Below are 12,410 nucleotides of genomic sequence, written 5' to 3'. Positions count from 1 at the left end.
GAAAACTGACTCGTTTGATAATGTTTTATATCATGACTATCTATAAATCAATTTTACATCTAATAAATAATTAAATATTGGTTTGTTAAGAGATTCGTTTTTATAGGAGTTGATGGTTAATTTAGGTATGACATATTGTTAAGCATATTTTTAATAATATATGAATGATAATTAATTTCTAGTTATAGTCCATTTTAAAGAAATAACACATAAATCAAAGTTATAACTTTTGTTTTAATATATAAAATTTACATCAGACGGTCCACGATTGGTCAAGAAACATTTTATCCCACCAAATTATTTAATATTGTAACGTCACATTCAAGTAAGACTCTCCATTAATAGAGGTACTGAACCCAGGAAAAGGTAATTAAAGCACAAAAGTGAAGACCATCGTAAGAAGTAAGAACCAAAACCATGTTAGGGTATCTCCAACCCAACTCTATTTTTTACTCCAAAATGGAGTAAAAGTGAATATGGAGTAACATATGCTCTAAGAGCATCTCCAACCCCATTCTATAATTTACTCCAAAATTGAGAATGGAGTTGGAAATGGAGTGGGAAATGGAGTGATGACCAAAAAATAAAAGCATTACTCCATTTATAGAGTAATGCTTTTATTTTTTGGTCATCACTCCATTTTCCACTCCATTTCCAACTCCATTCTCAATTTTGGAGTGGGGTTGGAGATACCCTAACCCAACTCTATATTTTACTTCATTTTGAGATTTACTCCATAAATGGAGTAATCTATTTTTTATTTGTTCATGACTCCATTATGGAGTGAAAAATGTAGTAGGATTGGAGCAATTTTACTCCATATTCACTTTTACTCCATTTTGGAGGAAAAAATAGAGTTATACAGAAAGGTTTCAAAAGAAATACAAAACTCGGCAAAAAAGTATTTAAATCACAATCTACACATAGCTTGAACAAAAAGCCTAGTATAGAGCAGACCAAAAATCAAATACTTAGTTAGGGCTGAGGAACATATTGGAACCCGAAAAAACTAAACTAAATCCGACCCAAAATAAATTATACTGAATCTGCACTAGTAAAATATCTGAACAGATATATCTAAAATTTTGGTATCTAAAAAACCAAACCCGAATACGAACAAACCAAAATATTTTGAGCATCCGAAAAGATCCATATATATATATATATATATACTTAAATATGTTATTTTAGGTTTAATTTCTAATAATATCAAGAATACTCAAAATATATTATGAATTATCTAAAATAATTAAGGTAGATAAAATTTATTATCCAAAAAATACTCAAAACATCAAAAATAACTTAAATTCCTACTGATTTTCCATCCAAATATATAAATTGAATTAATATACATATTAGTTTTAGATGTTTAGCTTACATTATTCAAATTTATATAATTTATATTATTTTTAATTTTAAAGGTTTTAAACTATGTTGAAAATTTTAATTTGTTTACATAATTTAAATGAATATCCAAACCTGAACTACAACTGCAAAGATTCGTATCTACCTCAAACCAAAATTTATAAATATATAGAACTTGAATCCTTAGAACATCCCTAATAGTATTCTAAATTCTACTTTATTATTGAGTTAATTGTTAGAGCAAATTCAACTCTTTAGTAGAAGTATTGTATTTTAAAGTAGAATCAAAAAAATTACTAAGTATCATTGAGATGGTTTTAACAGCAGAAATTCAAAACCTAAATAGATCCGAACTTGATCTGAAAGTTCATCGCTATACTTAGTGACATTTATATTTGATTTATTGTCAGTAAACAGGTCATATAACTAGCAAGTGGGATAAAATAAATAATAGAGGCGAGGAGCATTTTCAAGTTTTAAAAGATGTGAAACAAGTAATCAAACACAACTCCCTACCGAACTCCATCGACATTGCATTTACAGCTTCTTTGGTCTTTCGACCTTTCTAGTCACCTACGTTATATTATTATTATTAGTTACTCAATAGTCAATAGTCCAAAATTGTCAGAAATCCAACCCAATTAACGCTACATGTTGAACGGGGTTGCACATATAAATTATGGCAGTCGTCGCTGTCCACTGCATTACACTTGTGGTATTGACTCATTGACTTAAAATCATTTCAACACAAACATCTTCAATATCATCTTTTTTTCCTTCACATTATATTCTATCTCTTCCATTTAGTAATTTAATATCTACTAATTTTTTTACTCTACAATGGTTTATTTAATAAAATTTAACAACTTCTCCTACTACTTTTATTTTCATATTTTTATTTTATTCTATATTACGAAAAATTAAATTTAATACAATAAAATATACAAATGATAGTTTATGAGAGGAAAATATATAGAAACAATAGTTTATGAGAAGCTAAAAATGATTTTTTTCTCTACCCAAATCTAATGAAATAACTATCAATTTATAGAGTGAAAAATGATAAATTTGATATAACGGTTTTCTAAAATATATAATTTAATATACAATAATTAAATCAAATATTGTTGAAAGAAAATTAAAAAATTCAGTACAGCCGATCAAAAAATTGTCATCATTCCCATTTTCTCTTCAGCCAATAGGATGACTGCCACGTCGCTAATCCCTCACCTCCTCATCCAAATTCAACATGTTTAATCTTTTCAACTAATTGAATACCAAGTTATATTCAACTCATAACTAAACAAGCTATTGCAAATTGTTAACTATTAAAATTATAATTTCAACACCCTATTGCACATAGTCTTATAGTTGTAGACTTGTAGCTAACTATTTTCCTCAACAGTCAAATTTTCTATCATGCTCTATCAAAACAACTGTGTATGGTTAATGTTGAAGACGGGTTTCGTACTCCTCCATACATAGTCTAAGAATTTGATCCAATGGAACAAAAATCTCTTAAGAAATGAAGCCGCGAAGGTTTAGAGACCGACGGTCCTGAAATATGAAGGCTATAAGTCCAAACAAAATTATAGGCTACTAATAGTTATGTTTATAGAAAAGTAAATGATTTGTATGTAAAATGACTTGAACCCATGATCTCAAAGCTATTTTGGGGATTTATTATTACTACACTACACTAAACATAATCAAATGTTTAGAACTGGTAATTTCATATAGTAATGAGATTATTTATTTTTGATTTTCTATAATCAAACACGAAAATTCTGAAAGCAGATATTTTCATCTTCTACAATTTTAATATCTACGGGTAAAGCTTCTTTTCCAACTTCAATTGTACAATTTTCATCATATGCAATTTTCTTAATTCAAAAACAAAATTATGCATTAATAAAAGAAAATAAAGAAGAAAACAAAGTTTTGTTTTGTAATTTAAATTTCTTATATGATCCAAATGCTTATGCACATATCAAGCTCAATAAGTACAAATATTGTCATATGAAAATGTTGACCCACAAGATAAACAAACTCATCTATTATGTTTGAACAATATTTCACCGATCTTTGGGCATCTTCAACCTCACTCTAATTTTTACTCTAAAATAAAGTGAAATTGAGTATGTAGAAAGAAATTCTCCAACTCAATTTCATATTTAACTCTATAATAAAATTTACTCCATAACTGGAGTAATTCATTTTTTGTTTATTCATCATTCCATTATGAAATGAGAAATTGAATATGGTTAAAAAAAATTATTCCATATTTCTGTTTACTCCATTTTAGAGGAAAAATAAAGTTTTACATTAGAGATGTTCTTAGTAGTTCCGAAAGTAATTTATCAGATCATTAAATCATTTTTTGTATTATTTATGTGTAGTTTTGAATTTTATTAGTTCATGCATCTTTTATGTAATCTTTTTGAGATATCATATCTGTTTTTTTTATTTTAAAATAGAATTCGGAATAAATATGAAGTAGAGTTAGGATATTTTTTTATTTAAAATAGAATTCAGAATAAAAGTTGGAGTAGAATAAGAGATGCCAAAGAATAAAAGTTATATTGACTGAAAAGAATTGCATTTTGTAAAGATTATATCAATTTACAAAAATTTGTGAATTGGTATTTGAATACTTAAAAAGTTAGTATATAAGTTACGGTATATTTATGCACAAACATAAGAGGTTGTTTTCACTTCAATAGTTATACATGACATTCATAATTAACTAAGCCTACGATAAAAAAATACATTCATCTAATTAATAAGTCAACTTTTAGTCACACAATAAAATAAGATTAAAAAGCAACACAATAAATAAGGGCTACGAATTTTGTTGTATCAAATAATATCTTAAAGGTATTATGTTATTCAACTATATATATAAGAGAAAATCATATTTTAAATATTCATAATGATACTTACACACATTTTAAACACTGAGTTTTTTCACTTGCATTTCAAATCTACGAATGAAAACTCTAACATATTAAACATTCATATATATTTTCCACCAAAGAAACAGATGATATGGCATGATTATGTGAAAAATGATGATGTAAAAAGGTAACTAGATAAATACTAATGACATCTAATTTATTTTTAGTAATAATTAATTAGATTAACATTTACAAATGAATTTTACAATTAAAATACTAAACAAAATAATAAAAATTTCAAAAGTTACAAAACTATAATTATAAAGTTAGAACTTAAAAATAAATAAACAAATTTTATTTTTTGAATATTTTAGTTTAATAGAACATAATATGTCATGTTATAAATTATAAAATATAAATATATAGTATAACAAAATTAATTTTAAAATCTTACAAACTTCTGCAGGTTTCACTTATACGTCTTAAGGATCACTTGAAATATGTAAGTGATCAAAACTAAAATTTCTAAAAGAAATTATATGACAAAGATTAAGAAGTGATCCTTAGAACGTGTAAGAAGTGATCCTCAAGACGTGTAGAGAAACATGTAGAAAAAGAAAACATGTAGAATTTTTACTGTAAAATCATTTATATATTTTCATAATAATAATATCATAATAAATGAGTGTTAAAAAAAACTAGTTACTCGCATCTTTACAGAATCTGTATACATTTTGACTACATAGTGATAACAGTGTCAAAAGAAAAAAGTATACATAATTACATATTGTACAATTGACTAAAAATGGGTCATCCAGGAAACTGTTTAGATGAGCCGGTGGGCATTCAAAGTGATGGCTTTGAGATAGATACATGTCACCACTGTTATCACTTCTCATTCTTTTTATTTCGCTATCAACATTTACAAAGCTTCAACATTTACAAATTTCCATTAATATGCTATTACTTCAATGATTTGATGTCTATTAGTTTCAGTTTGACATCAATAAATCCCTCACTAAGTCTTACCAAACCTTTTTTTGAGCATCAGTCTTACAAAACTATGCATGTAGAGTATCATATTGACTATCTGCGTTTTTTTATTGTGTATTTATACAAGGAAATTAAAATTTGATCAAAAAAATACAAGGAAATTAAACATGTTGTTTTTGACATTAAACGTTTTTTCTCTCACAATTTTTTCCCCGTCAAATATGTTTATTCTTGGTTCTTTTTTCTGATCGAAGTTTATTCTTGTTATCAGTTGTGATTGTTAACTAAGAAACACACTGATGTTGATAGGATTACATTAAATACTTACTTATTATTATATACGCTCCTTCCATTTTATAATGTACGATGTTTCATAAGGTTTTTGATGTTTTAAAATGGAAGATGTTTTGTATTTTTATGTTAATGTTAACTAATGAAAATGTCCAATCAATTATACTTTAGAGTCTATTCACGATTGCATGGATAGTTTTTAATATATATTATTAATATGTTTAAAAAAAATAAGTTTTTAAAATTTTTGTATGTTTTTTATAAATAATATCTTATGTTATGAAACATATGGAGTATAATGTTTATCAAATGGTAACTTTTTAGAAAGAAAAAGAAAAAAAAAGTTGAAACTCAGACGAAATTTGAATTCGATTTTTTTTTGTTCTTTTTATGTTTACAGGTTGGAAACATAAACGCAAAGGAACCCTTCATGCATGCTGGCTTAATTGACATTGTGTTGTGTGTAAATTAAGTAAGACGCAATACTGGTTTGTGGATTATATCACCCGACCAATGGACACCACATGTTGCCAAGTATTGAAGCTTTGGATCATATAATAAATAAATATAATAAAAGAGTTGTCCAAAATAAACAAATAAATGTAAGGGAAGTGGTGGTGTGTGCTGGATATGCGTGGGAGAGTGGTGAGAAGAGATTCAACGACCACCCAATTTCATCATTTAAGCCAACAGTGTATGTTAAATGCGATCAATAAATTCATCTATCTGCTACCTATTCTCTCTCTTTCTTCCTTCATGAACATGAGTATGATATTAATTTCTCTCACCCATTTACATACATCACCATCATACATACATGCCATCCTCCACAAGACTCACACTCCACAGCATGGGCTTTTCACGGTGGCTCAATCGCACTGTGGGCTTCTTCGTCTTCTTCATCCTCGACATTGTCGATTTCTTGCTTTGCTTTACGTACAGGACGCTTGATTTCTTCTTCGAGTCGGAGTGGAAACCCTGCTACTGTTGTCCGCCGCCCGAGGCCAAACAAGCGGCGGCTGGAGGGAGCAGAGGCAGAAAGATGATAGTCTCGGAAAGATCAGGAGACTACTCAAAGGTGGTCTCGCTTACGAGAACAAAGATCCATTTGGATGAGATCTCCGAGACACTTTACTCACGTCCTTCACTTCTCGCCAAGCTGGTGAAGTGTTTCAAAAAGAATGCTGTGGAATGCAGTGACGAGAGATCATCGTCGACTAAGAAGAAAAGACTAACCGTAAATTCCACGGTGGTCGAGAAGTTGCCGAGAACACCAAGATGGTCTGATTGCCATTGCACATTCTGCACTTCTTGGCTTTCCTCTTCCAGCCCTTCTCTCTTTGTCAATGTCCAACAACCCAAAGGTACATGATCTACATTTTACACAATGCTACTAACAATATAGGTTGTACAAAAAAAGTAATAACTAACAATATATATTGTGCGAATAATCTTAACCCCCTTTTTTGATTTTTTAATCTCTCTCTAGTCTCTTGTGCATGCATGACAAAGATTAAAAAAAATGGTTCGTAAAGAATGCATGCTGCCTTAGGATCAAATATTCAAAGAACAATACTTAGTTATGTGTATTATGCGTTCTGTTGGGTCGTTTCACATTGGTACAATAAATACACTAGTTAGTAAACTAAACGGAAAGTCTCACTTCATCATGCTTAAATATCCATCATTGTTAGGAATAATAACCTTCATCATGCTAAATATCCATGCACTAATATGCAAAAAAAAAGAATCCACATTACATGTGTAACAGTGTTAGGTTTTTTTTGTTTTTTTTTTTTGAAAAAAAGGCTTTCTAAGTGTTAGGTTATTTCCCGAGGATAAAGTGAATAATTTTGAATGTGCAGACAACAAGGCACAAGAGAACGTAGTTTTCATACATGGGTTCTTATCATCATCCACGTTTTGGACGGAGACTCTGTTCCCAAACTTCTCCGACTCAGCCAAATCGAATTACAGGTTTTTAGCAGTGGATTTGTTGGGGTACGGGAAAAGTCCAAAGCCAAATGATTCGCTTTATACATTGAAAGAGCATTTAGAAATGATAGAGAGATCAGTGATCTCTCAATTCAGACTCAAGACATTTCACGTAGTGGCTCACTCCTTGGGCTGCATTTTGGCTCTTGCGCTTGCGGCAAAACACCCAGGAGCCATCAAGTCAATCACTCTATTGGCTCCTGTGAGTCATGACTCAAACTATATATAATTTTCTTGAACAATCTTTCTTTCCTGGTTAGTATTATTAGGTGATTGATCGTATGCGAAAATGCAGCCATATTATTCGGTGCCCAAGGGAGTGCAAGCGACAAAGTATGTGATGAGAAGAATGGCGCCCAAGGAAGTGTGGCCTCCGATGGCCTTTGCAGCCTCAGTGGCTAGCTGGTACGAGCACCTTAGCCGCACCGTCAGTCTAGTCCTTTGCAAGAACCACCACTTGTTGGAGTTTCTCACCAAGCTACTCACCAGAAACAGGTACCTACTCAGTCATCTACTACTAGACCGACGTAGTGTGATTACCGTCGCAGGCACTTTTGAATCTCGTCTTCATCCTGACATCAACGTTTGAGACGTGATGAAACTTTATTGTTTTTTTTTGGGAACTTTTATTGTGACATAATAAAATTGTACATAATGTAAATGCGCATAAATTATTGCATTTTCACCTCTTCTAATAATATATATATATATATATATATACACAGTAGTAGCAATGAAAAGGTGAATAATTGGGTATATGCAGGATGCGGACGTACTTAATAGAAGGGTTCTTGTGTCATACACACAATGCATCGTGGCACACACTACACAACATTATCTTCGGATCGGGAAGCAAGGTAGAAGGTTATCTTGACCATGTCCGTGACAACGTGAACTGTGACGTCGCCGTCTTCCACGGTGGCCGCGATGACCTTATCCCGGTGGAGTGCAGTTACGGCGTCAAGAGGAAAGTTCCACGCGCCAGAATTCACATAGTCCCCGATAAAGACCACATAACCATTGTGGTTGGGAGGCAGAAGGAGTTCGCTAGGGAGCTTGAGCTCATCTGGCGCAGATCCACTACTACTTAAATTCATTTAAAATAATTTCCTCGTTTAAGTATATAAAAAGTACCAACCCCAGTTACCACTATCATTCAAATAATTATTTTATACCCATTTAATTTTGCATATTTCGGTTACTTCTTCCTGTTAAGAACACAAATGTAACTTTTTCTCTTGTTACCTCTTCACTATTATTATTTTGAATTTAAATGTGGATAGTTTAGCGGCTAAGAATAAAGCAGTTTGCATTGGCCGTCTTATTCTCTTGAGTCTTCTGTGCAAATTTAATGAATGTACGTAGAGGCATCTCTGGATGAAATTTCTTACCAATTTGGGATAATTAGAAGAAGAAAAATAGATAAACGTGATTCAAGAAAGAAATATACCGAAAAGGTATTAATTCATCGAACATTGTGACATAACAAATTAGAGACAGTAAGAATAGTTTCAAAAAAACAAAAACAAATCAGAGACAGAACGTTAGCCACATTAGACATTACATTCTGAGTAATGCCTTCTCGAATAGTTTCCAATTCTGCTCCAATGTACCCGCTAGGGGTGGGCAAATAAATTGAACCCAAAAATCCGAACCGAATCCGATCCGATAAAAATGAATCCGAACCCGACATAAATACTGAATGGATCTTGTTTTATGGTATTTCGGGTTATGGATATTATCCGAACCGAACTCGAAGTTAAATGGATATCCGATAGAACTCGAAACATTCAAAACCCTAGAAAGATCTTGTAACAAACATGATCTTAATTTCTAGTATGTACTCAAAATACATTAAGATATATTGAACATCTAAAATACTTATATATTACATGAAGGTTGGTGGTTTATTATATGAAGATTGATGGTTAAAGATGGCTAATGAATTTTAAAATATTTAGATTTACATTTTGTTTTCATTAAACAAGGTTTATCATTTCATGAGAATGTGGTTTTCGTTTTATGTTTGCATTTATTTGATTTTTTTATCAATAAATATGTTTTTTTGTTTTTTTTTGAATTATCATGGTTAAAGTTCATTTTTTATTTTTAAATTAATTTTAAAAAGGTACAAGTTAGGTATTTGAAATCCGATAAAAACCGATTTTATGTATGTTTTTAGTATAAAATAGGTACGAATTAGATATTTTAAAACCGAGGAAGCGATTGGGACCCGAACCAAAAAGTACATTGGGTTGTACTGGTTTTTTGAAGATTTACTAACCCCGACCCAAACCCGATAGAACCCGATCCGGTCTCGAACCGAACTTTCAAATAATCCGAATGAGACTGATTTTGGTAAATTCGAAAAACCGAAACCCGATTGGATAAAACCGAAACCCGATTATCCCGAATGCCCAGCCCTAGTACCCGCATATCCCACCAATATTATTACAACTCAAAAACCAACGATATGAAAACTAAAATATTATAAGGAAGAGATGAACACCAAAACCCTAAACCTAATCTCTTCTATACGTTAGTAAAAACCGATCATAACTCAAACCGGACCAAGCCCACAAAAAACAATAAAGCCCAATGCTTGTAGATAGACTATACATTAAAATTTTGTGCCAGTTTCTTTTTGTTTACGTTGTTGTTGCGAATGCAATTTATTATTGGGTGAATGAAATATCAAGATTAAAAAGAAAAAAATGTTAAAGAGCCATGTAAAAATGGTAGGGAAAGATGTGACAATTTCAACTCAAATAGACGATATACTCCTTTTCTGCGCCTCTCCACTCAAACCCATAATATCTTGTTAGTTATATTTGGATTTTGTGTGTGTTCACCAGATGTAGCCGACCCTCAAACAACCTGTGCAACTTTAATCAGCTTATTTGGGATTCTCGATTCAACTTTTATTTGTTCTTTGGAAAAGTAATCTTTAGAGTTTAGAAGTTGATATTGGCCCTAAACCACTGAAACGGTTTTGGTGGTTTAAAAAGGAAGTCCAATCTTTCTAGGTTTACAAGAAAAACAGACACACATAAGGATGGAAATTGCAACGCGAGGGAGTAGTCATAAACTTGATAAATAATACAATGGTGGCCATGTGAACAATATAGAACACAAGCAGACAGTATAGAAAAATGAATTTTAATTAGATGCGACATTGCCCGCTTGAGGCCATGTGCCCCAGTCCTGCCTGTCAGGGGTACAACCGCCATTCCCTTACACCTTGACTTTCACCAATTTTTTATATGAGCTAAGCTTTTCAGAAACAAAACCAATCAAGACAGAGGGAGAGAGAGAGAGATGGGAATGATGAGTTTGAGCAGCGTAATGGTTTTGGTGATGATACTGTTAGTGCAAGTGTCTTCGACGCAGTACAAAGTTGGGAACTTGGACGCATGGGGTATTCCGGTTGACGATAAAGTCTACTCCAAATGGCCCAAATCTCACTCTTTCAAGATCGGTGACTCCCTCTGTAAGTAAATCAATTCAAATTAACAAGATGGCTCAACTATCTAAAAGTCATTAATTAATTAATAGTGATGCAACTGAAACAGTGTTCTTGTACCCACCAAGCGAAGATTCAATGATTCAAGTGACACCTTCCAACTTCAAGAGCTGCAACACCAAAGATCCAATCTTGTACATGAACGACGGCAACTCTCTCTTCAACCTCACCCAAAACGGAACCTTTTACTTCACCAGCGGACAGCCTGGCCACTGTCTAAAGTACCAGAAGCTCATTGTCTCCGTCGGCACTTACTCCGCCGAAGCTGACGCCTTGTCTCCTTCGTCTTCTGCCGATGCCGATGCTCCCTCTTACCAAAACGCATTTGGATCTATCCCACTCTCTCAGAAATCTTCTTCTTCGTCGCTGCAATTCTCCACCGTCGTTGCTTCTCTGGCCTGCGCTGTCGTCGTCGGTGCTCTCATGTGAAAATGGCAATTTTTTGAATATTTTGTTAATTTTGTTCTGTCCAAAAAGCAAAAGTGATTGGCTGTTTTTTTTCCGATATTTTATTGTCTTAAATCATTTATTATTACCTCCGAATCTCCATTTCTAGTCAGTTCGAATTTTCTAAAATATTCATAAATGAGTAATGTATTCTCTTTCAGTGACAGAAAAAAAGAGAGTAATGTATTCTCTTCCAAATCTAGTTATGTACACAAGCAAAAGCACAGTCCTCCAGGTATCTTCTACATTTCGAACTTCTAAGTTCTAACTAAGCATCACACTCAGAGAGAATCTGTCTTACATTCAGAAGTCGAACCACTAAAATGGACAATAAAAAATATCCTTCAGCATTCGACGTGCCCAATATAAATATTCGGTTTTCAAATATCAAAAAAAGTTACAAATATTTACGGATATCTTATTCACTTTATTCAATACAAATAAATTTAAAAAAACAAAATACAAGTTTGTTTTGAAAAAATATTTTGAACATAATATAGAACATAAAACAAAGATTAGTGAAATTATATGTTTCATAAATTTTTTAAAATTAATTAAATATTCTTATAAAACATGAAATTTTAGAAGAATTATAGTTCATATTTTATATTCCTTTCCTAATAATACTACAATAAGTAAATTTACAAATAAAACTAATAAATATATATGTTAAGATAATAGTTACATAAAATTATACATTTAAACTTTTATATCTAATTGTACATATATTTGTATAAAATTCGGATCCGGATATCCAACTCTATTTTTTTAATATTTGTGATTTGCTTCGTTCTTAACGAATATTAATGTTTAATAATTTTTTTGCTTCTAAAACTTACGGATATTCAGATTTTTCTGATCAAATTGAAATAAATGACGAATCAAACAGAATTAACGGA

At 31.5% G+C, this 12,410-nt stretch overlaps 2 protein-coding genes across 2 annotated transcripts; both read left to right on the top strand.

The window, feature by feature from the left end:
- The first annotated feature begins 6,244 nt into the window (after positions 1 to 6,244).
- On the top strand, positions 6,245 to 8,853 carry LOC108827383 (probable lysophospholipase BODYGUARD 1). The gene is made up of 4 exons (XM_018600768.2): positions 6,245 to 6,910; positions 7,412 to 7,743; positions 7,837 to 8,036; positions 8,305 to 8,853. The coding sequence occupies exons 1-4, from the start codon at positions 6,364 to 6,366 to the stop codon at positions 8,630 to 8,632; spliced, it is 1,407 nt and encodes a 468-aa protein (XP_018456270.1). The 5' UTR covers positions 6,245 to 6,363; the 3' UTR covers positions 8,633 to 8,853.
- A 1,948-nt stretch (positions 8,854 to 10,801) lies between these two features.
- Positions 10,802 to 11,623, top strand: LOC108825594 (mavicyanin). Its single transcript, XM_018598920.2, has 2 exons — positions 10,802 to 11,031; positions 11,114 to 11,623. Exons 1-2 carry the CDS (start codon positions 10,860 to 10,862, stop codon positions 11,491 to 11,493), a joined length of 552 nt encoding a protein of 183 aa, XP_018454422.1. The 5' UTR covers positions 10,802 to 10,859; the 3' UTR covers positions 11,494 to 11,623.
- The last annotated feature ends 787 nt before the right edge of the window (positions 11,624 to 12,410 follow it).

Source organism: Raphanus sativus, chromosome 9 (genome assembly GCF_000801105.2).
Source record: "Raphanus sativus cultivar WK10039 chromosome 9, ASM80110v3, whole genome shotgun sequence".
NCBI lineage: Eukaryota > Viridiplantae > Streptophyta > Magnoliopsida > Brassicales > Brassicaceae > Raphanus > Raphanus sativus.
This window is presented reverse-complemented; position numbering and strand designations above follow the sequence as displayed.

What these genes read in the sequence shown, in the direction of transcription:
- LOC108827383 (XM_018600768.2), top strand. Translation starts at nt 6,364, where the DNA reads ATGCCATCCTCCACAAGACTCACACTCCACAGCATGGGCTTTTCACGG. An exon ending in CAATCACTCTATTGGCTCCT is followed by an intron (nt 7,744 to 7,836) that starts GTGAGTCATGAC and finishes GCGAAAATGCAG; the next exon opens with CCATATTATTCGGTGCCCAA. An exon ending in AAGCTACTCACCAGAAACAG is followed by an intron (nt 8,037 to 8,304) that starts GTACCTACTCAG and finishes GGGTATATGCAG; the next exon opens with GATGCGGACGTACTTAATAG.
- LOC108825594 (XM_018598920.2), top strand. Translation starts at nt 10,860, where the DNA reads ATGGGAATGATGAGTTTGAGCAGCGTAATGGTTTTGGTGATGATACTG. An exon ending in CAAGATCGGTGACTCCCTCT is followed by an intron (nt 11,032 to 11,113) that starts GTAAGTAAATCA and finishes CAACTGAAACAG; the next exon opens with TGTTCTTGTACCCACCAAGC.